The 27500-nt window shown below is 37.6% G+C and overlaps 1 protein-coding gene across 1 annotated transcript in view; it reads left to right on the top strand.

Annotated features, from left to right (window-relative positions):
- The first annotated feature begins 9477 nt into the window (after nucleotides 1-9477).
- LOC137977720 (calcium/calmodulin-dependent protein kinase kinase 1-like) overlaps nucleotides 9478-27500 on the top strand; it is a 23963-nt gene continuing 5940 nt past the window's right edge. The window contains exons 1-12 of the mRNA XM_068825042.1: nucleotides 9478-9732; nucleotides 13885-13934; nucleotides 14265-14343; nucleotides 15509-15578; nucleotides 21641-22118; nucleotides 22778-22825; nucleotides 23000-23053; nucleotides 24077-24125; nucleotides 24833-24936; nucleotides 25152-25188; nucleotides 26424-26445; nucleotides 26691-26776. Of these exons, the coding sequence (XP_068681143.1) occupies nucleotides 14334-14343; nucleotides 15509-15578; nucleotides 21641-22118; nucleotides 22778-22825; nucleotides 23000-23053; nucleotides 24077-24125; nucleotides 24833-24936; nucleotides 25152-25188; nucleotides 26424-26445; nucleotides 26691-26776 (958 nt within the window). The 5' untranslated portion in view covers nucleotides 9478-9732; nucleotides 13885-13934; nucleotides 14265-14333. The remainder of the gene's footprint in view (nucleotides 9733-13884; nucleotides 13935-14264; nucleotides 14344-15508; nucleotides 15579-21640; nucleotides 22119-22777; nucleotides 22826-22999; nucleotides 23054-24076; nucleotides 24126-24832; nucleotides 24937-25151; nucleotides 25189-26423; nucleotides 26446-26690; nucleotides 26777-27500) is intronic.

Genomic DNA, 27500 nt, shown 5'->3' with positions numbered 1-27500 from the left:
ACTTCGTGTAACATACTTCAAAACGCTCTGTCGTATAAGTAGACTTTCGAAAAGTCTACACCTGAAGCCTACCTGATCTTTCATGAGTGAAATCAATTGACTTTCTTGACGATTCGAAACTTTCCCTTACTTGCCAATCTTTCGAATTAGTGTTTCGTTTCTATCAGCACAAATCACGGCACAAGTGTTGGTCCAAAGAATACCACTGGAGATCTCCTTTCCAAGCGGCGACTCGAGATTGAAAATAAGCTTTCGTTTTATTTCATCTTTGTTTCTGATACCTTTAGCACAAAGTCAACAAATTTCCACTTTCGATTTCGTAGAAACAAACATGTTCGACTGTTTTCGTCGGATTGCGCCATCAAGTGCAGGACTTCCGAATGACGTCATTCCCTTTTTGGCGCGAGACGCAAATGAAAACCTTGGAAGCGAGACAAGTCGACCTTTCGCGACTTCGTCGCTCGCTCATTTACTTCGCGTACGAAAAATCACGATTCGCTCGCTAAAACATTTTCTCCTGGGATTATCGTGAGGTCGACTTGTGGCAAGTCTATCGTATATGCAAAATTCAAAGTTCCCGAGAAAAGCAAGCTACAAATATTATATTCTTCGTTCTTTAAAGCATGGATCGAGACCAGCAAAGATTGCGATCAAAATATCAGGCAAATTTCAACTAAAGCTAAGTAACTGAGTAACAATCTCGCGATAATCATGCTTCAGCCAAGCATCAAGACAGCAAGCAATGATACACATGTAACATACCTCGTTCGTTAAACCACTCACCCGACACAAGCAGACAATAATCCAACCTCGGGTAATTTTATCGAATTTGTTATCGCTTAACCAGGACCGCTTAAAAGGAAACAATCATTAAGTATTTATCTAGTGCAAAGCTACGCGACGGACGATTAGATCCCGTGGAACATGCAATAAAGCACCATTTAGTTACTCTGAATTTTGTTCCAAACAACCTGTTTGAAGACAGCGTCTAACATTATTACATGAACTTTGCATTTGTTGAACTTGTTCTTGAACACACAATTTTTCAAATGTGAAGTTAGTCAAGCTAATTTCTTCCGAATTTCCGATCCCGGGGGGGGGGGGGACTCCCATATGAAACAGACGGGGATGCTCGTCGTCTCGCTTAGGGGTGTAAATTTTGGATTTTGGTCTCGCTTAGGGTGTTCCGGGCAAAGCGCAAATATTTTATGCCACCAAGGTCTCGTTTAGGGTTCCGCGAAGTAACACAGAATTACGCGAAGAGAAACAGAAGTCAAATTTCCTTTTAAATTTTCTTTTTAGATAAAAGCATTCGATGATTATGCCTTTTTATCATTAAAACTCATTGCGTGTCGTATTTTTGTGTTTTTAAACGGTCTCTTTTAGGGGTCAAAATTTGCTTAAGCCACGCCTAGATTGGTCTCCTTTAGGGGTTAAATTCAAAATTTCCGACGAGCATCCCCGTCTGTTTCATATGGGAGTCCCCCCCCCGGGTTTCCGATGTGGTTGCCATACTTTACAAATACAATTATAGAATTATTCGATAAGTACCTTGGTTTAAAGCTTCATATATAAAGTTTCAGTTTACACATTTCTCCTTTTTCGCTACGACTTGCTCATTTTTTTAACTAAGCACTCTCGTAAAGTTTTAGCTTTCATATTACGCATCGGTTAACTACACTTTTTCACGAGATCGTGTGAAGAAGAAAACACTCATTTACTGATTAAGCCTAAGCGCTCGCTTCAGTGATTAGGCCTAAGCATTCTCGTAAAATTTTAGCTTTCATTTTGCGGTTCGGTTAACTGCACTTTTCACGAGATCGTGTGAAGAAGAAAGCACTCGTTTACTGATTAAGCCTAAGCGCTCGTTTCAGTGATTAGGCCTAAGCATTCTCGCGAAATTTTGCGGTTTGGTTCTCACAAGATATTTAGAAGTTTACTTGGGGAGGGGTGGTATTTTCGACTGCGTATCCGCGTATCCACTTCACAATATACCTAGAAGTTTACTTGGGGATAGGTGGTACTTTCCACTGCGTATCCGCGTATCCGCGTATCCGCGTATCCACTTCACAACATACTACTTAGAAGGTTACTTGGGGATGGGTGGTACTTTCGACTGCGTATCCGCGTATCCAGTTTTTTCTCGCCCCATGTAAAGGTAATCCAAGAGAGTCCTGGATTCCAGATTCCACACTGTGGATTCCGGATTCCAGATTCTGGATTCCATATCTATGGATTCCGGATTCCACATCCATGGATTCCGGATTCCATTGATTCCATTAGCTGAATTCCGGATTCCACAGACCAAAATTACCTGGATTCCGGATTCCGGATTACCTTACATGGGGCGACTTTTCAGAGGTGCAGCTTCAAAATGGCAGGGTATTCTGCAGTTACTCCATTTTTCCTAACAAGATCCTTTCTTCAAAAATTAACATTTTAAATAATTATTTTAGAAAATATCCTGAAAGGTTGGTCAAGACAATGTGAACATAGGCGTTGTTGCAATATTTCGGCTGGCCAACACCAGCCTTCTTCAGGTTTATTGAATGGATAAATGCTAGTAACAAGATCTTTATATTTACCGGAAATGACATAAAAAGGCTACGTGATGTGTAAAATGCATAAAAAAGAGGAGAGAGAATAATACATGATAACAAGATGAAAAAAACAAAAGAAAATTAAAAGGTAGCTAAACTAAATTACATTTCATCTCTTCTGTTAAGGCCTGCAGGCTCCAGTGTTTTTCCTCTGTGTATGAGGAATGCCTCACGAGCCTTTCTGATGGAGTCACGACTAGTTTTAAATAACTATTTTGTCAACCAGGATGAAAAAAAAATTAAAGAAAGAAAGGAGCATTGTAAAAATTGCGTGTGCTCAGCAGCCCCGCCAAGTGCTTTTCTCGCGCATAACCTGGGGAGAACGCGAATGGCAGGTACGTTATCAATCTCGACCCCAGAGCTAGCTCTTCTCTTGACTACCCTGGGCTCTGATGACGAGAATGGTACGTTATGTATGGGGGCATATATTGTCCCGTATGCATTATACGTACCTTACTTATCCTGCTTAGCTTACTTAGCTTGGGCTGCTTGAAGCGCTTCGATTCCTTGGTTTGCTTGAGGTGCTTAGGTTGCTTGAGGTGCTTTGCTTGCTTGGGGTGCTTTGCTTACTTTTCATGCTTTGCTTGCTTTTTATAGAAACTTTCCTTGCCTGAGGTGCTTTGCTTGCTTGAGGTTCTTTGCTTGCTTGGGGTGCTTTGCTTGCTTTACATGCTTTGCTTACTTGGGGTGCTTAGCTTGCTTGAGATGCTTTGCTTGGTTTACATGCTTTGCTTACTTGGGGTGCTTTGCTGGCTTGACGTGCTTGGCTTGCTTTACATGCTTTGCTTGCTTGAGGTTCTTCGCTTGCTTGGGGTTCTTTGCTTGCTTGAGATGCTTTGCTTGCTTGAGGTGATTTGCAGGCTTGAGGTGCTTTGCAGGCTTGAGGTGCTTTGCTTGCTTGAGATGCTTAGCTTACTTGATTTTTTGCATATGACTGTAACATTGTTATTTGGTCAGTGCTGCCCTTTCGTCTGGGTATTGTGGTACTGCATTAAACGAGGCATAACGTTTCCACGCATATTTCGGTCATTTCGTAATTGTTAGTTGTTTTTCTTTAGTTGACCTTTTTGTAGAACCGGTATTGTTATTGTATATCTAAAGTTCTCGAACTCAGTGTCCTAAGTTAGTGTGATCAGTGTGGTCAGCATCCTAAATGTACTCAACTTCTATTTATAAGGGAAAACGTCGGGCGTGGCGAACTATAGGCCAATATCAATCATCTTTTAAATCGCACCCATTTACACAAATCCGTGACGAACAATAAACTTATGTCTGATCTCCGATCTGATTGTCGGACACTACTGCAGCTTATCGGGTTCTCCACTCTGCACCGGGAGGTTCTCTACGGGTAGTCCGATTTCCCTCTCCTCAAAAACCAACATTTGACTTGATTTGTGTTAGTTGTTCAGTAGTAGATAAAATATGAGCGGGAGATCTGAATGGGCGTTTACAATGGCGAACCGATATGAATGGCCGTTTACTGTGGCAAGCAAACGGCTTGCCACAGTATGCAACAAGTTGTGAATCCAAAAAGAACCGAATGAAACTTTAGTGCTGCCACTTTCGGGGAATCAGCCGAGCTTGACAGAGAAATTTGACATTGTTTACGGAAACGCTGAACAATCTGAACAATGGTTTAGTGATACACTTCTTACAAAATGATAGTTGAGAAGCCAGCTGCTGCTGGAAAACTAGTCGGCATTTTCCTAGTATTCAAATATTCGAGTTTAAATAAAGTTCATTGTAATGTTCCTGATGATAATATGAAGAATTCGGGCTTTTTCTTCGATTTTATCTCAAAACTGTTTGATTTTATGGATAAAATCTGACTTCGAAGACATTTCAGCTAGACTGCGCAATTTTGTTTTCGTCGCGTCTTTCCTTGAATGGGACATTTCCATGATAACGCCATATGACTACAAGTACCAGAATCCTTCAGGTTTCGCTTGTCTCATGCTAATTAGAGCTATTGTTATTTTTACCCCACTGGGAATACAAAATTTAAATATGAAAAGAAAAACAAACTGAATTGTGGTAGTTGTAGTCAAATGACGCCATCGTGAAAATTGCCTATTGCAACTTGCAGGTAATTTCCAATAAAATCTTAACGTCTTGACAGGTGGATGGCAGATGACTCGTTAAGAAATTATACCAGGAATACGTTTTCGCGCCCTGGCTAAAGAAAAGTACGCCTGATTGCACAGCTGATTGCAGGTTAGCTAGCAGGCGGGAGATGTTTTTTTTTTGCCACAGAAAGAAGAAATTAAAATACAAATATGAACAATCAAAAAAGAGAAGATGGAAAGAAAAATTATTGAATTACATTGGTGGCGAGGAGGCCTAAAAGAAACTACTAAGCTTATGTAAATTAGGCCTCCCCAAGTAAAAGCATCTATCTATTGTTGACATGCAAGTTGGCAACGGAGAATACAATTGTTACAAACATTTAGTTATTTAACGTGTTGAAATATAAAGTAATGAACGGAAATTAAAAACAGTTTGAACTTACAAGTTGGTAATGAAGCATACAATTACAAACACTTAGTCATTTAATTAAGGTGTTGAAATATGTAAACAGTTGTGAAAGTAAAATTACAGGGTGAAAACAATTTGACACAGGAAGAACAATGAGCATTAAAATGAGATTTATCTATTATTCTCACCACTCTTTTCTGCAATTTTACCAGACGAACAAGGTTAGTTTTATAGGTGGACGCCCAAACTATATTACAGTAAAAGAAGTAAGGATAAACAAGTGAAAAGTACAATACAAGTAAAGAGTATGAAGATAAATAAAAACTTGATTTCTGTATCATTCCAATTGATTTCGACACTTTGTTAGCCACATGAGAGATCTCAGACTTCCAGGTTACGTTTTCATCGATGATCACACCCAAGAAGACTGTTTCTTTAACTTGATCAATTTGTTGTTTATTTATCAAAATTTGAAAATTATAACTTCTACGTTTTTGGTTTGGTTTGAACACTATGAACTTGGTCTTTTTAAGATTCAGTGAAAGCTTATTAACCCTAAACCATACTGACAACTTATTTAACTCGATATTCAGCTGATTAACCAAATAATCAGGATCTTTACCGGACAGAAAAACGTTGGTATCGTCCGCGAATAAAATCAGTTGTAGTGCCGTAGATGCATTGACTATATCATTAATGTAAAGAAGAAAAAATAAAGGCCCTAGAATAGAGCCCTGAGGAACCCCACAGGATATATTAAAGCGAGAAGAAACATGACCGTTGAAATCTACAAATTGTAATCTGTTAGAAAAATAGCTTTTTACCCATTTTAAGGCCAGTCCACGTATACCATAGTGTTCAAGTTTGTCAAATAAAATAAATAAAATAAATAATGTTGTGTTGTCGCGAAACACTTATCAGACACTATTGCTCCAGTGATTTGGTTAGACGTTGTTCACAAACTGATGTTTATTAAAATCCTTTAAAACTCTATAAACACCGTGAGAACTAAAATAAAAGATACAAATAAATTACAAAATAAGATTGCGAAAATAACAGGATATAAAAATGTCTTACACGCTTCGAAAGTTACAAAAGTAAAAGGAAAAAACTTAAGATCAATCTACAAATAACGGTAAAACGATGTCGTATACAACTTGACTTTAACTAAAGCCTTAAATCTTAATTTTACAATTATAAGCGATGAAATTGAACTTAAGCGAGTAAAGCTACAAACCGCGTACATAAACAAACTAAAATAGCGTCAAAGATAATTATTACCTTGGTGCTGCCTTGATCACCAGAACAATGATAAACTTGGAGAAACTCGTTAACTTGTGGTGAATTAACATATCTTGCGTCAACTGATCTTGTAAACGATAAAATTGACCTTTTATAACGGTAGTTGGGTGTCGCGGCGCTTACGCGTGAGTTTTTGCGACACCATAGAACTTACTCGAAAGATCTAGAGACTACGGTAGCGTACACGAGAAACTAATACGCATGAAAAAGCCTTACATAACTGAATACACGTTAAAGAAACTTCCAACAACTAGGAATAGTACTCTTGCAAAGTCTAGAAACTGAGCGTTAAACAGCTTAAATAAGAAACCTGTTGAAAACTTGCGCAATGTTGCGCGTGCAAAATTTGTTGCTGAAGCGCGCGCCGCTTTAAGTGTCGTACATCACGCGCGCGCAATTTAACTGCTGTCGCTTCAGACACCATGTTGGAAGCTCGTGGGATAGGTTTGGACCGGGCGACAAAACGACGAGGTGGGGGCTGGAAAGAGAGGGCGACTGAAATACAAAAATTACCGCCTGCAAGCAGGCTAGTGTTCGAAGCGCGGATCTAGAGAAATGACACACTTCCTATGGGATACGGGAATATTAATAAAACCTTGCAGATTTGCAACTACAATGAAAAAAAGACACGAAGAACAATAAAAATAAAATCACCCGGATTTCTACCGTGGAGCCTATGAGGTGGCATCCCACGGGAAAATTATTGGCATAGGTATAAAAAACTCCAAGTGAATATTTCCAAGGTTTTTTCGCGACTAAGTTTGCAAACTAAATTTCGAGCCCTTTTTTTGACAATTCTATCACTCTTTGAGCACTTTTTTGCCCTTTTTGAAACCTTACTATTTTTGCTATTTTTGTCAGCCAGGCTAGACCTTTTTCGCTTGAACATTTTGTTTTCCCAATACAGGTCATGTGGTCATACTCAGGAGGTTTGGTCCTTTGTTTTGTTCATTAAAAAGAGTGCATGCAGACATATTCATGCTTGCATGCACTCTTTTTAATGAACAAAACAAAGGACCAAACCTCCTGATGTAATGTACAAGCGAAAAAGGTCTATTTCAGGCTTACTAAGCGTCAGCTAAACCCTTCAAATAAACAGAATAGTCGTGGTCACACTGTAGACTTTTCCCAAGGTAAAACCTATTTAATAGGGCAACATAGTCTGTGGTAAATTCATCTCGAGTTTCATTTTACCTACAATCTTGGACAGATTAAAATGGATCAGAAAGGGCCCCCTCCCCCCTAAATTAAGGATGAAGCCGCGTGAAGGACAAAACGCGCCGTTTTCCCATCACTAGGGAACTTAAGCACGCCCGTTTTTGAGACGCGGACGGCAACCGGAAGTGAACTATGTTCCCTTTTAACTTGTTTTCACACAAACACATTTACATTGCTATGGAGCTTTTCTCCATTTGAGATGATTAGTATAAAATTCTGGGAGACACCACTGTCCTGGCAAGCGAAATTTTCTCTTCCGGTTGCCGTCCGCGTCTTAAAAACTCCCTAGTTACTGATTTTGGGGGGAGGGGTGGTGTCAATTTTCCATTTAAGATTGTAGGTGAAAAAAATCTTGAAAGGTCACACTACCATCCAGGCTGCTCAGTTAAAAAATGATTCCAAATCCACCAAAGACTGAAGTGAAATTTCAAATTCTAAACAAAACCAAATACTTACAATCCTTCTCTGAATTGCGTGTGATCCCCATCGTCTTCGCGCTTTGCAGTAACTGCCGGAAAAAAGATTTATTAGATGACCTCAAAGAGTAGTTTAGTTTGGAAGACATCCCGTACTAATGTGACACAAATAATAATAGATAACATTATTTAAAAGAAATACTACCTACTAAATTCTTAAATTAAGTCATTTATAACATAAGGGCAATTTACTGCTTGTGTGGTATTACGGGATATTTCTGAGATTGTAATCTATTTGAAAAGTAATTACCGGCACTCCACTCGCATATAATCGAGAGAGAAATATTCAATAGGTCACGTAATTCAAGGCCTTTTAAGCCAGTCATCAAAACCACAATGGAAGTAAACATTTTATGAATTAGATGTTTACCCGCTGATATATATCTATTATCAAATGATCACGTTTCTATGTAAAAATAAAGGCAAGGAAAACTGATTTTGTAAACTAAACTGAAACCGGGAGTCAATGCTGTTGAGTTCCAGCAAGAGATATCATTTGCACAAAAACATGGTAAAAAATTTAATGCCACGAGGTCTGTTACATAGGGATGTTTCGGTTCAATAGCAAGCAAAGAATGTGCTAAGGACATAAGACATGATGTAGATGTCATAATGAATAGTTGTCGTAGAAGATAGGATGAAGAGCCACTATAACAGTCATGCGAGGTTTTTGTATTTGTTTTTGTATAGTTTTGTTTTTGACCAAAACCAAAGTTGAAGTTGGCATGTTTTAGTTTTCCAGAAGATAAATAACCAAATTTGCTGATGCAAAAACACTGAGGGATTTTTTTGGGTACGCTAAAACAAAATAGGGATTTTTTTGGGTAGACAAATTCTGAAGTTGGGATTTTTTTGGGTATAAAATATGAACCTCTGTCGGACCCCCCCCCCCCCCCCCCCGTCATTAAAATATGTGTGTGGGGCCCATAGGGTAAAAACAAACCAGGCAAAAACGAGACCTCGAGACTTATCAAAAACCCTTTCGAGATTTCGAGATCCGGCTAAAATTTTCCGAGCCCCACATTTTTCGAGGTACCATTCGCCACTCCTACCTAAGAGCGTTGTATGTCTGTCATTAATTCGCCAACGAGCTTTTGTTGGTTCATTACTTAGTCTTACCTACCTGCAATGGGAACTCTATTGTTCTCGTGACATATCCAAGCTCCAGACGATAAAAATTACTTGGGGCAAAATCAGTTACACCGAAAAAAAATCAGTTAACCGAGGTAAACTGTTAACAAGTCGAGTTTACTTAAAAAGACTAAAACGTCTGCAGTGCGACCACTGCTGTAACCTGTGATCAGGGGTACTTTTCTTTGTAATACGCCTGATCGCAGGTTACCACTGCTGATGTTTGGCAGTAAACTGTTTCTGTGTAAACAGTATATTGGTCACGTGTTTCCGGTTTGGATCAGGTTTCACTCGGCCAAAGAGTCCCACAAAGAATCGTTAAATTGGTTCCATCTTTGGTCGTGTTCCACGTTTTTTCCTTCGACAAGAAAGAAGTTGCTGTTTATATTGTCATGATATATTTACCGCGAAAATCTATGCACAAAGGAGGATTATATTTTAACTCAACAACTGGCGAAGGAAACGAGCATTGATTTTGTCGTCTTGGTAGCCAAGCTGCACATCAAAACAACTTTATTCTTTAATCAGTGGTGAGTCTTCAATATCCTTTGTTTTGTCCGATTCTTCTTTTGGAAAATCTAACTCGCCTGTTTGAAAATGTTTTGAACTTTCTCTCCGTGTTTTCAGAAAAAATATAAGTTCCGAACTAAAATAACAGAATCGACCCTCCACTCGACCATCCCCTGCCTGATTTAACCGTTGCCCTTTTTGCTGTGATTTACTTGAGTCTTTCAGTTTTTAAATTCTAACTGATTTGACATCTAGCATTATGTACATTGTAGCTATTGTTTTGGACAATTCTTTCTGTGTGATGGGTGACTCGATATATTAGATCTTTCTCTTGTTTTCTTTTCGTGTGTATGGAGGTTATCTCGCACCCTTTCGTGCGTGAACAACCATTCAGGACATCAAAGAGTAGTCAGCCATGCTAGGAAGCAGATAGATATAAATAAATGTAACTAGGTGGCGAACTTATCTGGAACTTACAGCTTGTAAATAAGCATGCACACTGCAACTATAATCTTAAATGATTTACATTGTTACAAATCATGAAGTGAAACCAAAACCAATCGTGGCTCGCGTGGGCACATTTTCCAGCGCTTTGTGTCGGCTACGTGTAATTACTTCGAGTTTTGATTGGTTTACTGGATTGTCTCCGTCCTCTCTGATTGGCTAAAGTAATTACTTTGGTTTTGGTTTTACGACACTCAATTGAAAATCGCTCTAATTGGCAGGTATTACCATGGGTTTGCCTGAGAATACAGGGATCATGGTAGGACCAGAAATAATAATTTATGTGTTATAACCACCACCAACCCATCACAACAGCGACAACAATCAGCTTTATTTGCCTCAACTAAAGATCCAATAATTTTAACGTATCGACCTCTGGGAGTGACACTTAAACCATTTTACTCTGTCTTATCCCAGGCAATTTTACTCATCAGCTGGGGGAATCCTTGGGCATTTAAGGAGTCAGTGGGTTAATTGAAAAATAATAGAAATTAATAATGCAATGATGAGAAGGGGCTGGCTACCTGGAACAACTATAAAGTTTAAAGGGGCAGGCAGGACTTCAGTCTTACAAAATTAATATGTTAATAAAACTTTAAGTCAGTAGAAAGACATAAACACACATTGGTAAATTATTATTTCCAGTCCTGCCATGATCCCGGTATTCTCAGGCAAACCCATGGTAATACCTGCCGATTAGAGTGATTTTCAATTGATAAATGAACAACAAATTGATCAAGTTAAAGAAACAGTTTTCTTGGGTGTAATCATCGATGAAAAGGTAACCTGGAAGTCTGAGATCTCTCATGTGGCTAACAAAGTGTCGAAATCAATTGGAATGATACACAAATCGAGTTTTTATTTATCTTCATACTCTTTACGTGTATTGTACTATTCACTTGTTTATCCTTACTTCTTTTACTGTAATATAGTTTGGGCATCCACCTATAAAACTAACCTTGTTCGTCTGGTAAAATAGCAGAAAAGAGTGGTGAGAATCATAGATAAATCTCATTTTAATTCTCATTCTGACCCCATATTTAAGAAACTTGGAATCCTAAAATTCCATGATCTTAACCTGTTACAACTTGGTCAATTCATGTTCTCCTATCAAATTCGAACTCTTCCTCCCAAGTCAGCTAGCAAATTCACTCTAAACAGTCAAATTCACACATATTTCTTTCACTACTGTTTACATATTTCAACACCTTAATTAAATGACTAAGTGTTTGTAATTGTATGCTTCATTACCAACTTGTAAGTTCAAAGTGGTTTTAATTTTCGTTCATTACTTTATATTTCAACACGTTAAATAACTAAATGTTTGTAACAATTGTATTCTCAATTGCCAACTTGCATGTCAATGATAGATAGATGCTTTTACTTGGGGAGGCCTAATTTACATAAGCTTAGTAGTTTCTTTTAGGCCTCCTCGCCACCAATGTAATTCAATAATTTTTCTTTCCATCTTCTCTTTTTTGATTGTTTTCATATTTGTATTTTAATTTCTTTTTTCTGTGGCAAAAAAAAAAAAATTAAAAAAAAGATAAAATAATAACCCTGACTACTTGTAGGGGCCATTTTACACAACCCTACTAGTGAGGATTTCACCTTCTTTTGAAGTTGTTCAAGCAACTAATACTTGGTATTTGGTTGCTTGTTCTCTTGTGTATTGATACATCTGTTCAAATTTTGTGAAACCTTGAATTTTCTTATGGGGACTTGATTGTTAGGATGTGACAAGAAGTGAACTGTACTGCCTATGAGAGTTTGCCCAGACCAGGCTATTGGGAGCAGGTCAATAAATACTGGTACATTTTGTAGGGACTTCAATGTTAATTTAGGGACATTTGCTAGTATAAGTTAGACTTATAAGAGGCTTTTGGGTACATTCACAAATGGCAATCTTCTTGTGGTTTCAATCTTGGTTAACAAGTATACAAATATATATACTTAATTGACTGCTCCCCATAGGGACTTTTCAGGGCCAATGAAACACAACGAAACGACAGAACAGAACAGAACACAACAACAACAACAACAACAACTGTTAAGAATCCCAACTGGCCGGAGGCAAACCAGTTGGCTATTTACAAGTGCAGCTGGGAAGTTGAACCAGAGACTACCAGGATCAAATTCAACGAGTGGTCAGAGCGGGTCTTGAACCCAGGATCTCCGGATCTCAAGGCAAGCGCCCTAACCACTGGGCCACACTGCCTCCACAAGTTTCTCTTGAATAATGTCTGAAAAATGGGATCTTGTGAAGGATTTGGGTAATGAGTCCATTGGAAAAACTGTTAACAGAATAACATTAATGATATGAATATGAAAAAGTTGTAAAGTTAAGAAAAGACAAAAATAAGTACTGGATGGCAATATTGAAGAAAAAGATTGACTAAGGAGTAGATGATAAATATGAGCAGGAGATCTGTATTGGTGTTATAATGGTGAGCTGAAGGCAAGCCATTGGAAATGCCCATACAGATTGTACACGGATATTTTATCACACTTGTGAAATAAAACTATAAATTGAATGCAATAGAGATCTGTATCAAAAGTTAATGAGCAGGAGTTTCTAAAATGTTAATTCCACTCTTTAATAATTCATCAACCCCAGTTTGTTTTGTATTGGGGTTTACAGAGGAGTACATGTGACTCAAATGGTACCTGCTGACTGGTCATAACTTTGATGAATTATCAATGATTAATTTTACAAGAATAATTTCAGTTTGACAAGGTTATTTATCTGAAATAATCTCAAAGTACTGATCTCTCAGCCTTTTCTTGAACATAGACAAAGAGATCATTAATAGAATTCCAACTGTTTGGGCCTGGAAGCAAATACTAAATTGCCATTTGCCATTGCAAATACTAAATTGCCATAATTAGGTCTTGGATAAGGAATATAGTGAAATTGCATTGTTGTAAGTCTTGTGTTACAACTATTTATAAACATCCAAGCAATTAACCAGCAAAAAAGTACTTAAGTAAACATTTGCTATGTCACTTTGTTATGATGAATAATTATAACTGCACTTGTGTATTCTACCCTTTTCTTCATTGTTTTTGGTCTTAAACATACAAAAAATCTTTAGTAAAGTAAAACTACATGTATTAAAGAATATTGTTCTTTATTTGGGGTAGTTTTTAAAGCTAGCAGCTTCTAGGGCCATGAATAATTATTATAATGTTCTTTACATTTATTTAATAATATTTAGTATTTATGTTGTGCATATTCTATACAATAATCATATGTGCATAACAATTTCACAAGGATAAAAAGTAATAATAACTAATTATTTACAATGATATGATTATAAGCTAATTCTTAAAACTTGTGCTATGTATGTGAACAAATAAAACCTAATGCTAAAACTGTAATACTACAAATGAACAATACTAATAAAATAAAAAGGTAATAAATTGATAGTTAATTTATAATTTTATTATATTGATATTATATTTATTATATGAAATATTAAATGAATAAATAAGTCTTAGCTTATGTCTTAAAGGTGTCAACGGTAGCTGCCTGTGTTACAGTCGCGGCGATCATGAATGTACAGTCGCCATAGTCTCCTTTGTTTTTAATGTACTTCTAGCTAATAAAATACCATTACTATTATAATGCAAATCAGAGAGCAACTGCATTTTCCTTTGTTTTTCAGCTGTTATCAAAATGGAGTCATCCAGTACCAATGTAGAACAGATTTATAATGTAGGTGGTGTTTAGTTTCCTTATTTAAGTGGTCATTTCTTCAGCAGGTGTGGGTACTTAAGCACCTTAATTGTTAGCAGGCTACTGGGTGATTCTCACTGTGTGTAGAGTTAAGCCCCTGGTGTATTGGTTTATGTCTGGATTAGCTTGAAGGGTTTCCGAGAAAATGATCCAGAACTCTGTCTTTTACTGCTGTTTGTGCTTTTCCAAATGTTTTTTTGATTTCACCTCAATTTCACCAACATGTATTGATAGATTTATGTCCACCTGTGACAAGTTCATGAATGTAGCTGCTCACAGTGCTTTTCACTCTGTTTTTTTCTTCTTCAGATTTTCACCATTACAGTTTGGTGGGAACAGAGATAGCTTTTAACGTTATTATCAGCCAGTTTTTTAAAAATGGGAGCAGGTAACACTTGTACCTTAATTTAGACCTAGCTGAAGTTTGGGTAGTGCTGATTTATCCACTGGTTAATTAATGTTTACCAGTAATTCTGTCTACTTTTTAAACAACTTTAGCCAGATTTGGTCTTGTTTTGATCAAGGAAGTGCAGGCCAGATTAATAATAATATTATTAGTAGGAGAAATCATTGCTTGTGAAGTGTGTTCGTTGGGAGAAGTTTGGAGGCTGGAAGAACTAGACGAGCTGAGATGCCAGGGCAACCCTAAAACCCGGAATCCGGAATCCGGAATCACAGGTCATTGTTTTACCAATACAGAGAGTAGAAACTATCCTAAACATTCATAAAAGCTAACCTTAGACCTAAAAACGTTTGTTTAGGCCTAATTAGGCCTAAGGTTAGCTTTTATGAATGTTAGGATAGTTTTTACTCTCTGTATTGATAAAACAATGACCTATGATTCCGGATTCCGGGTTTTAGGGTTGCCCGAGATGCCATGAAGGCGAGGCATTTATGAAAAAATGGAAAGTTTAGGGTAAAGAGATGATGACTTCACAAAAACTGAATTTTTGAAAATCTGGAATTTGTTGAAATTATGAGATTAAAATTTAATGTCCCTTGCCAAAAATCACTGTGTTGGTGCAAATTGATTTCATACAAACAATTTACAAGGCACTCAATTGTCATTTGTGCATATAACATATCAAAACTGGGATTCGCGTGCGCATATGATGTAATTGAAGATGGCGCTGAAAAAGCAGAAGAACGACAAAAAACAAAAACCAAAAAACAAAAACTTGCCAAAGCTCATCTAATGCACAGGATCCCAGGTACCACAGGATACCCAACATTAGGAATTGTGTTCTCCTAATGTCTAATGCAATTATTCTGTGGTAGGGTAAGTTAGTAGCTGTTATTGGTGACAGAGAATACTGAAATACACATTTTGGTTGACCAAGATTAGGCAGGGAAGGTATTGTCAAGGGTCGATTGCAACCACAGACTAGACTGCAGGATTGGATGAGGGCAGAGATAACCTCCACCTACTGGAATAACAGTATTATGGGACATAGTCAAAAAAGGCATTGCACACAGTATAAAATTATGACATATGCTTCCAGACAAGGAAATGTCATGTTTGTGAAGCACAACCATACTTTTTGTCTTGACAGTATGTACACATCATTCATGCAAAATTGTGCCAACAAGCCAGGGGAAAAAATTTGGATCGACCCATAATGGGTGAGTAAATACTCTGTTTTTAAAGGCTCAAATTCGCCCAAAAGTTGTTGCTCACCATGACTGAATCTTGTGTAACACAAAATTACCCAAAGAACTGACATGCTGTTCCTGCATGATTCGCTTGAGTGCATTTGGGCAATCAGATCATGCATTTGGACAAGCTGTCATTTGAAAACAGAAACAAACAACTGCAATAAGTTGGGTGAATGTGGACCTTTTGTTTAAAATGGAATTATCACAATAGTCCTCAAAGAAAAACTTCCTTTCTTGAAAGTAAGTACTAAGTAAGTATTCTAAGTTATCATGTAGTTTTCTGCAAAAGACCAAATACATGTATTTCTCTCCAGAGGTTCATTTAAATTATTGAAAGTTTGTGGTCAGGTAACAGTGACATTCTATCAGTTGATTCCAGAAAGTGACAATACTTTAAGGATTTAGGGAAACTATTGTAAAGCCTGAACTTTGTTAATTTGGTTAACTTTATTTAAAAGATCACTCCTGCAGACAATCAGTTTACATGCTAATAACTAAATAATTGAGATGGAATTATGCTGAAGAGACGTAGCTCATCAAATTTTCATTGTGAATTTTTTGTCAAGTAATCTTAAATGCTTTTTTGAATAAACTTATATTTGCTATAATTACTTACTCATCTTTTTGTTGAATATACAGTGTAATGCATTTTCTGTCAGAAAACATGACTTATAATTGAATGGCTTATTGACCTGTCATTTAAGAGCAATAATATCAGACATGGTAAGATTCTTTAGTGACTTGAGGTGAATATTTTATAAACTACAAAAATGTCGTTGAAATACAGTCTACAAGATGAAGCATCTGACAAGTAAGTTTTGATCATCTTTCTAGGTTTTCTAACCATGATAGTTAAAATATTTTTGAGAGCCTTTTTAAAAGGAATACATAATAGTAGTTTTAATGCATTCTTTATGTAATGCTAGAAAGTCAGAAGATCATGCAAGAGTAAACTTTTAGTTGGAGCTAAATTGGAATTCTGTTATAGAATTGTCAAACTGCACCATGAGATTCTTAAGTATATGCACAGAATCTGTGTTAATACACCGTCCCAAAATGTGTGTGGCTATCATGTAACACAAATTAAGCAAATGAATTTTAAAAAATCAGCACTGGATGTATGTGCAGGTAAGAAACCATTATTGCATGACAATGATACAGGGTAAGCATGTAAACCCTTGGTAATAATAATAATAATAATAATAATAATAATAATAATAATAATATATATTTAGCTTTACAAAATTCTCAAAGCTTTACAATCTTACAATCTTACATTCAAATCTTACGTTCAAATCTTACATTCAAATTACATGCAGTATGAGAAACTCTAAAATTACAATAGATTTCTAACGAAAGACAAGAAAATCTATATCCTGTATAATAATGCAAATAAGGTTTATACACTATACATAATAATAATAGTAATCTCTATAAACTATATATAATATGATCTCTATACTCTATAGCACTGGCGGAACAGGTGTGTTTTAACTTTACTCTTAAAAATATCGAGTGATTCAGAATTCTTAATTTCTACTGGTAGTGCATTCCAAAGTTTAGGGGCACTGGCAGCAAACGATCTGTCCCCATAAAGCTTAGTTTTAGTTTTAGGTACAACAAGAAGCATTTGACTGGAAGATCTAAGTGCACGAGAAGGCTTATACAAAGTCAATAGTTCAGAAATGTAATCGGGAGCTTGATTGTTAAGAGCTTTATAAGTTAGCATCAAAATCTTAAAGTCAATTCTGAACTTTACAGGCAACCAGTGTAGTTGCTGTAATATGGGTGACATATGTTCAGTCTTTGCAGCACCAACAATAAGCCTCGCTGCAGCATTCTGCACGCGCTGGAGCTTTGAGATTTCCTTATCTGGAAGACCAGTTAGTAAACTATTACAGGAATCAAGAGTCGATGAAATGAACGCGTGCACAAGTCTTTCACAATTATCACGGTCTAAATATTTCCTAATCCTACAAATCTTACTAATGGAAAAGAATGCGGACTTGCATACACTGTTAACATGTTTAGACAACGTCAAATGTGAGTCAACAAGCACTCCGAGATCTCGGGCAGCTGGTGTAGGCGATATAGTATAACCACCAACATCAATACCAGGAAGAGTAATGCTATGGAAACAAGAGCATAGATGAATTACTTCCGTCTTGTCGGGGTTACATGCCAAACCATTAGAGGTGCACCAGATGAGAATGTCCTTCACACAAGCTTCAAACTTCGATAGAACGGCAGGACGATCATCCGACGAGCCCAAGGACACATATAACTGTGTATCATCTGCGTAAGTCATTACATTGAAACCATGGGCTTGTACCACATTCTCCAGAGGGGCAAAGAACAAAGAAAACAAAAATGGCCCCAGGACAGACCCTTGAGGAACACCGTACTGAAGAGGATAGTCGGCTGATCTGACATCCGCAATTAGTACTTGCTGGGATCTACCGATCAGGTATGATCTAAACCAGTTTAACACCTTCCCATCAAATCCATAACGGTGTTCCAAACGACTAAGTAAAACAGAATGTTCAATGGTGTCAAACGCCGCCGATAAATCTAGAAGAACAAGTACAACATCCCGGTGGTTGTCAATAGCAACAAGGATGTCGTTAAACACTCGTAATAACGTAGTTTCTGTGCTGTGGAAACATCGATACGCAGACTGAAACTTGGCTAAAAGCCCATTGGGTATAAGATAGTTCAGCGTTTGCGTAGCGACCACACGTTCGAGCATCTTCGATAGAAATGCAACGTTTGTGATAGGGCGATAACTCGGATATGCCTCACGGTCAAGGGACAGCTTCTTGATCGAAGGGTGAATTACACCTTTTTTAAGGGATGATGGAAATACACCAGATAGCAGAGAAGCATTGACAATAGAGGTGATGGCTGGAGCCAGGACTTCAATAGAATGCTTGAGCACACTAGTTGGAGCAGGGTCTAATATACACGACTTAGTATTGGACTTCACTAAGAGTTTGCTGATATAACGTACAGACACCGCAGAGAAATCACAGAATGTTGTCTGACATAATGGTTGACTAGGCGCTACTGACAAATCCATCGTCGCCAAGACTGACGAGTGCATCTTGATTGCTGGATATACAATTCCAATCAAACTTCCACTCACAGAGAAACATTGCTAATTACCGTAATGTCACACACAATAATTATTGAAGAGACAGTTTTGGTTTTTTGGCCCGAATGCCGCGTGCCACTGCGAGGCCAGTCACTGGGGTTAGGCTAGTTTCAGCGAATGGCGTACATGTACTGGTTGTGCATGGAGCACAGCTGCCCTGAGCAGGGCATACCTATGCCAGGCTCCTAGAAGGTTTAGCCAGCAAGAGGAAGTATTCACTGTGAGAATGAAGGGTTGGCACCATCAACACGTAGTACATGTATCCCAAACCATTTTAAATGGGAATGATTGAAGGATAAAAATGACAGCAAAGTGGGAAGAACTACCTTTTTTTTTGCCCCAAGAGTTACAAAGACTCACCGAGGGGGCTTACTTCAATATACATGTATTTTATTATAGGAGTTTAAGACAGTAACAGAGCATACAAATTGCAAAGAAAAAAACAAAACAAAATGCTGACTGGTTTATTCCATTGCATGAAATCGGTTAGAATCTAAGAACGTCTGGACAAACAAAAGTAAAGCCTTGTCTTCATCATAAGAAAGAGATAGGTACCCAGACAAAAAAGCCAATATAATTGCTGAATCAGACATATGGGGCCACCTGTCAGCATATATCTGAGCAGCAGAGGAGAGCAGTTTATAATGTGAAGAAGCAAACAAAGGACACTTTACCCCATTGACTCCCAGGGGTTCCCCATTGATGAGTAAAATCGTCTGGGGTTAGACAGAGTAAAATACTAAGTCTGGCCGGTTTCGGCGGATTTGGATGTTTCTGTAAAATGCTTTACAGACCATTATTTTATTAAAACCACAGAAGCAGGCTGGTGATTCTTTACGTCCAATTTTAAATAATAATTGAGAGCACAAGCATCAAAACGGGGCCGTGTATGAATTATAGAAGAAAACCTATCAAGAGCAACATCATAAAGAGAATTCTTTGCAGGAAATGAGAAATAGGATAAAAGGGATTTCTTAAATATGCTCAAGGAAAGAGTGCCTTGTACATCAATACTTATATTATTCCATAACCTAAGAAGGTAGCAAGCAAATAAACCCTATCAGATCACACAGGGAGGGTGGTATGACATTTTCAAAGCTTGGTAACTTGTTCTCTTTTTTGTTCAGCAGTTGAATTCCTCCCCCCTGCTTTCTGTTTCTTTTTTGTATTTTTACCTTACAAGGAGGTAGTGTGGCCCAGTGGTTAGGGTGCTTGTCTTGAGATCCGGAGATCCCCGGTTCAAGACCCTCTCTGAACACTCATTGAATTTGATCCTGGTAGTCCCTGGTTCAACTTGCCAGCTGCAACTTGTAAATAGCCAACTGGTTTGCCTCCGGCCAGTTGAGATTCTTAACAGTTGTTGTTGTGCTGTTCCGTCGTTTCGTTGTGTTTCATTGGCCCTGAAAAGCCCCTATGGGGAGTGGTCAATTAATTAATTAATAGTTTTCTTTCTCCATTGTGGATGCCATTTTTGTTTTGTTGGACAGAATGACGTCAAAATCATCGGGACAGTTAGACACAAAATCTAGATTTTTCCTGGCATAGAGCACGCAAGGAGACCTTTAAGATTAGTGTTGCTGCTTGCATGGTGGCTAGAACCAATTTAATAATAATAATCATCATCATCATCAAAGGATTGAAGTGATCCTCGCAGATCGCAGAGGTCACATGGGTTGGAGTCCCATTGAAGCCACTGAAACTTTTCAGGTGTCTGTTAGAAACACTCTCTTAAAATTGTCCAGATAAGTGCAAAGATCACTTCACTCTCTTGTCTACAACCTGCACTTCAAATAATTGTTATTATTATTCATTCAAAATATTTCCCTGTTTCTGATTGGTTAAAACCACACGCATAATTCACCATAACCAGCTGCTGTTCACCAAATTTGGAAAGAAACTTCGTCATATTGAATCAATGACGTCAAAAGTGCAGCCCGCTGCAGATTATTGAACCAATGACGTCAAAAGGGCAGCCCACTGCAAATTATTGAACCGTTGACCAAAAAAAACTGGGGACGAGATTGTGTTATTTTTGTTGAGTAGAAAAATGGCTGCGAGTAGGTTTAGAAGTTTAAGCAAAGAAAATATTTTGAATGAATAATAAAGCAATTATTGAATGCGGCTTTCGTAGAATATGAAGAATTCTTCAGATCTCGTAGGATGTTATCCACCTCAGCCTTCGGCCTTGTTGGATAACACCCTCCTCGACCTGCAGAATTCTTCATATCCTACTCAGCCTCATTCAATAATTGCTAATTATTGTTCACCTTCTTATTAGACAGTCACAAAGTCAAATTAGAATCCATGGCCTATCACATTTCTGTACATATTCTGAGAGGCATAAATAACTCTTCAAAGATCCTAGATAAAATCTTAAGAATAAGAATACAAGAATACTATGTGGATTAGAGGATATATTTGAAAGAATAGTGGCTTCATTGTAAATGACCTGGCTTAGGGTTAGGGTTAGGCTCAGCCGTTGACAAAACAACAAATTGACCACTTTCATTAATGGTGACTGTTCTATCAAGGAACTTTGTTTTGTTTGTAGTCAACAATAATTAAGCATTAGGAGTATGGATTGCACAGTTTGTTGGTACGCAGCCTTCTGTGCGAGAGGTCCTGAGTTCGATCCCTAGTGACCTCACATCCTTGCTTTGACTTCTCTCCATTCTGTGTAGCTTCAGGTAGCTTTAAATACTCTTAAAACAAAGCACTGATGGAAAGAAGGGGGTAAAATGAGCACACATTGGCTTCCTGGGAGAATACCCTCTAGAAGGTAAAGGAACTTCCGACGTTAAATAAAGTGTACCTCTCTACCTAGCATTGTAAAAAGTTTGAACAGAAAAGTAAACATTTTTATGTGTTTCGACAGAACTGTCAATCAGCCTGGTGGAAGCAGCAGTAAAATCCATGATGCTAAAAAGAGAGATAGCGGATCAAGGTTCACAAAGAGCAACAAAATTCATGTATCTGCAGACAACAGCCAAGAAAACAGGAAACATCATTCCACTAGTTATCAGAACAGCAATGAATTAGTTGTGAGAAAGAGAGATTCAGGTTTACTGAAATCCATTCCTGGGACACAAGCTGGTTTATCAGAAAAAGAAAGCAGGTCCATAGTAAAGAATTCGCAAGCTACTTTGGGATGTGGATTGGAAGAAAGTTTTGCATCATTGCGACGCAATTCAGCCACTCCTGACTTTTTAAATACAAGCAGCGTATTTGATCCAAATGAAGTTGTGCGAAGCTTCTCATCCAAACCGAGTAGTGCTGGATCTCAAACATCATCATCTTATCTTAGGAGACCTCCAACTAAGGAATCCCGAAGTGTCTCCATTTCTGAAACAGATGTACGTATTTTTTTACAGTAAAAATCAATGTTTCATGTAAAGCTCACATCATCATTATCATCATTTAAGTCATCTGGACGCTGGCCAGTGACTTACAGTGTAGTACATGCAGATAATCTTTTATGATTTTCTTTGTGCATCATTAGTGTATATTATTGTCTCATCATTAAATTTTGTTAGAATCTGGCCCCAGTTGTTCAAACGATGGACAGCGCTATCCACCAGATAAGTCACTATCTAGCGGATAAACACTAGCAAAACCAATTGAGTAATTATCCAGTGGATAGTGATTTATGCAACGGGTTGCACTATCCATCGTTTGAACAACTGGTGCCTATTTGACTGGAGTAGGATTTTGTTTTTGGATTAAATCTACACAAAAGAAACAATTTTTTTTTAGGTGTCCTACGAAGGATTTTGCTATTTTTTTGGGGCTAAAGGCACCAAATTTATAATTCTCTTCTGTTCTTGAAAGCAAATCATGTCATTAGATAGTTGAGGTAGAAAAATGAAAAGCAAGTCAAACAAGAACCCCCATCTGGTACACTCTGTATTAGTTTTGCTGAATACAGCGCTATGTGTACATCTTGTACATGATGATGTTCAAACCAGCCCATCAGATAAGTAATACTATTTTCATTTGTTTTGTACATTGTTAGAATTTTGTACAGCTCAACCAGTACAGACTGATGGATGAAATTGGAAAGGTATATTGTTTAATTAATTAATAAATATATATTTGAATATTTCCAAAACTATTTGGTGATACGACATACAGCTACAGACAGTAAGTATTTACATGTGTCATCCTGCCACGTGTGTGCTGTGAATCATCTAATTGCAGTATTCCAAACGGTTACCTAACCTGATGTGTTTTCTAGGGATCATATGGAGTTGTCAGACTATGCTATTCAGATTTTGATCAGACAAATTATGTAAGTTATATCCACTTTTCAAATTTATTGTTAATATTTTTAAAGCAAAAATCAACAAATGTCAGGAAATTGACATTTTCTTTTCCATTACTTATTTTCCTCTGATTTGCAGGGTTTGTGCTACTCCTTGAAGTCCTTGAAAAGCTCTGGAATTTAATTTTGGACTTAGAGGGCGCCTGAAAAGTCCTTGAAAAAAAGGGTTTTTGGGAAAATTGCTTGAAAACTCGTTGAATTTTTGCTTGGGTGAAAATTGTTGAGATTCCATTATGCTGAGTTAAAGAGACATTTCAAAAATTGAGCCCACAATTATTAAAACCAAAAATTAAAATGCCTATGCCTGCAATTAACTTGCAGGATGTGGTAAGGAATGTCAAGGTTGGCTTTTTCAGCAAAGAAAACACTGAAACACTATGTATGGCATAGAAATCTTCTTACAAAGACTCCTTGTATACTCAATTTCTGGTTCTTGAAAACTCCTTGAATAATCCTGGAATTTTATAGACAAAATCCAGCACAAACCCTGGATTTGTGCTTAATTATTTTCAAGAAATAAGTATGGAAAAGAAATGCTACCTTTGTCAAGAAACAAGAGAAAGCATAAAACAACAACAACAACAACTTTATTTAGCAAAATATGATAGTTAGTGGACAAAATAATATTGTTTTCGTGAAACAAGGGTACAGTTAAGTGGTTCCTACGGGAAAATCCACATTCTGTTGTAAAAATAATGTAAAGGCAAATGGGTTTACGGTGGCTCTGAGTCAGTAATCAACTATGGCAATGTAATAAGCGAGTTGGGTCAAAACACTGTAAGATTACAAAGGAAAATGAAAATCAACCTACTAGTTTAATTATGTGTATATACATATGTACAATAATAATTTGGGTCTGTATTATTTAAGTTCTTTATCTACAGCCAGTTGGAGCTCATGGTGATGGACTCCTGCCATTACTTCAATTCTTTGGTAAATGGTAAATGGACACAGCCATTTTAAGATGACTTGATTTTTTCTGGTCAACAGGCAATGAAGATAATATCAAAGAAAAGAGTCATGAGAAAAGCTGGTTTGAGTAAGGCAGCATATCATCATTGTACAACCCAATCTCACTCCCAGGGTCTCTCTTGTAACCCTGGGAATGACAACAAAATAACTTTCAACCACAGGAAATTTTTGCGCTCAAATTTGTTTGACTTTTTTTTGGAGAAAGCATTTGTATCCAAAAGAAAGAAATAAATAAATGTCAGACTGGCCTCAAATTTCCTGGCCACCCCCATCTTAAGTAATATTGTGATGTGTCTTGGTTGCCGTATCGTTACATGTCTTCAAGATGGCGGCTCCCATAAAATTTGAAAGTAAAAATGAGCGATTTACAGACTTAAATGCATACTTAAAATCTTAAATACTTGCATAATTACTGGTTTTTTGCTCAGTATATATATTTGCTGTTCCATTTGATGGGTAGTTGATCATTTTACACAAAGTTAATTGTCTGGGCAATGAAAAAATGGGAAAATATAACACAGTAGCCAAGTTCATACATACTAATCAGGTGCAGTGGTTTCACATGCAGACACTAACACCTAACACAGACACACATCTGTGTTTGCTCGGACATTTGTCTCTGTGCTACAATGTACAGGAAGTTTTCTGCTTGTATTAACACCAGATCACATTTCTGTGATATTTAGTAGTTTCATAACAACGGACATTAAAACAAAGCCACTGTACGTGACAGTTGATTTTTGTTTTAACACTATTTTTTTTTTGCCATTGCAGGAAGACCCGGTGATAAAGCAAAGAATTCAGGATTGGAAAACTTGCAAAGGGAAATTGCTATTCTGAAAAAAGTAGATCATCCTTATGTTGTGAGACTTTTTGAGGTATGCATATCATTCACAAAATACTAATCAAACATAGTTATCTTGGATCTTCTAGTGACAAAACTATTTTTTGTGAAATTATCAGGAAATAACTTGAATCTTTGCCTAGTTAACTCTCTTACTGCTGTTAAATGTACTTGTGCATTATGGTTGAAAGATAATGTTGTCATTCCAGGCTTTGTGATTGAGTATTTTTTTCTTGCTTTTTTTGGTAGGTTTTAGATGACCCTTCTGAAGATAACCTTTATCTTGGTATGTTGCGTCAAACATTCACACAAAATTACCTACTGTTATACTTTGTTGGATGGACTCATGAATGGTAATTTTGTTCTCCATCTGAGTCACAACATATCCTTCCTCGTCAAGATTCATAGGCAGGGGTTTCAATAGAATTCAGAGCATGTGACTGCTTTGAGAAGAGTAACCGACTTTATCAACAAGGTGCCTAACTGGTGCCCCTTTCTCTAGGGGCAGGTACAAATGGCGGACCCATATCAACTCGGATCACCCGCCTTGGATCGAGCAAAAAATGGTTTTTTAAGTCAAAACTATTCGATGTTTGCCCCAATTTTACCAAGGTCAGCTTAAAGATTAGGGCAAGGGTTTGTAAGCAAAAATTGGTGATTGTGTTTAGAAGACTTCAGGTTGTCATTTGTCAAAATGGATTTTAATCTTAAGTTTTGAAAGAATGTCCCTAATAACTTTAATTTAGGGGAAAAAGGAGCAGACGCTTTTTGCTTGCTGTTGGTGCTTATTGAAACCACTGCATAGGGTTTTTAAAAAAAATAATTTTTTGACATAAAATTGTCATTTAATTGAGTTATAATTATCACAACCTCAGAAGCCTTTTATATTATTATTATTATTATTAACGCTTGTGTCGCAAATGGAGGTTGGGTGCCCAAGGATCTTGGGACTGGTACCAATGACCCAAACCTAGGTCGGTGGAACACCCCATAAGCCCGCCCTATCCACAACCCAGCCATGAGCCCCGCCCGCCACACCAGACCCCAAATCAAGCACCCGTTACACTGAACAGCGAGTTCAATGGAAAAACTATAAAGGAGGGGCCCTGACTCCCCTGAGTAGGGAGAGGAAGGCGGGGAATACTTAAAAGCACCCGAGTGCCAACACACCAAATGCTGAGCCAAGCAAAACCAGGAGGACATGTGGAGGCGCATGCAAAATATGCAAAAGAATTGCTGACTGCTAGAACTGCCAGAAGACGCATTGGAAAAGCCCCACATGCAAATAACACACGCACATGCTAAAAAACGCTGCAGGCACACCCCAAAATACTGATAAACCCTAATGCTAACGCAACACCATGCCACGCCAGACAAACTGTGCAACTTGCTCCAGGTCGTTAACTAAGTTAAATTGCATTTAACCCTATTATAAGTTTTATTAAAATTAAACATTTGTGAAAGTCATATTCATTTACATGTACATGACCATGTAATGTTTACTTTTGTTGGTTTTTTTAGTGTTTGAGCTTGTGGATAGAGGGTATGTACTGTGTAAGGATTTTACTTCTTGACAAATTTAATATCCATCTGAAGAGACTACCACCAGTAAAGATTGCGTTATGCATGGGCGTTGACTTTTGGTTGTAATGCTAAAGTGTTTTTTTCAAGTGGATGATGTTGATCTTACTTACAAGCATTTCTTCTTGTTTCATACCTGCCATTTTGTTACAGTTGAATAAGTTAATTATTAAATTATGTTTCTATATCTGTTTTTTTCCAAACCAGAGAGGTTATGGAGGTACCTGGTAAACCTTTGTCAGAGCAAGCTGCCAGGAAATATTTCATTGATGTTGTCTTAGGACTTGAATATTGTAAGTCAGGTCAACTGAATGGAAGTCAAGTACATTTTATTAGCCACTTCTGTTGGGGTTGCACAGGCTCTTTGTCCATTCTGCTTTCTATTCATTCCTCGATTAATTGGGGATTTGAGGGATTCCCCCCTTCCCCCCCCCCCCCCCCATCCCCCGTCCAGAACAAGGTGAGGCCACACTCTGTGCGCTACTCGTTTCTGGCACTTAGGTTGTGGGTTCTTAAAGATCCCAAACAATTTCTTTACTAGTATAGGCTGTGAGATGGGGCCTGTGGAATATGGTCCTCACAGGAGAAGACTTGACAGTCTGCTTTAAAAGGCAGCGTGTTCTTCCTAGTTACTTTAATGTAACCAGAGTGTTGGTCTGGCTGGACTTACCCCATGGTAGCCCAATGCTAAACCAACTGAGCTACCCAGACAGCAGTGAATGGGGGTCATGTTTTATTATTAGCTCTCTTTACAAGGGGGGTATCCTAATACTCATCTTTCTCAGGCTAAAATGTTCACTGAACGGTTTCAAGCTTTTACTATGGGTGGCCTGGTTTGTATAATGACACACTAACAAACTAATTATTATTTTGTTTGGTCAAGTTAGCTACAGCTCATGTGATGAAAATAATATAGTTGTGGTATGTGAACCCCCAAGAGTTTGTGTTCAGATGAAAGAAAATGGGTTACACATTAAGTAGCATTCTAGATTTAAAATGTTTTGTTGTATTTTTGTT

Source organism: Montipora foliosa, chromosome 11 (assembly GCF_036669935.1).
Source record: "Montipora foliosa isolate CH-2021 chromosome 11, ASM3666993v2, whole genome shotgun sequence".
In the NCBI taxonomy this organism is placed as follows: domain Eukaryota; kingdom Metazoa; phylum Cnidaria; class Anthozoa; order Scleractinia; family Acroporidae; genus Montipora; species Montipora foliosa.
Note: the sequence above shows the minus strand (reverse complement) of the source record. Positions and strands in the feature narration are given on the sequence as shown.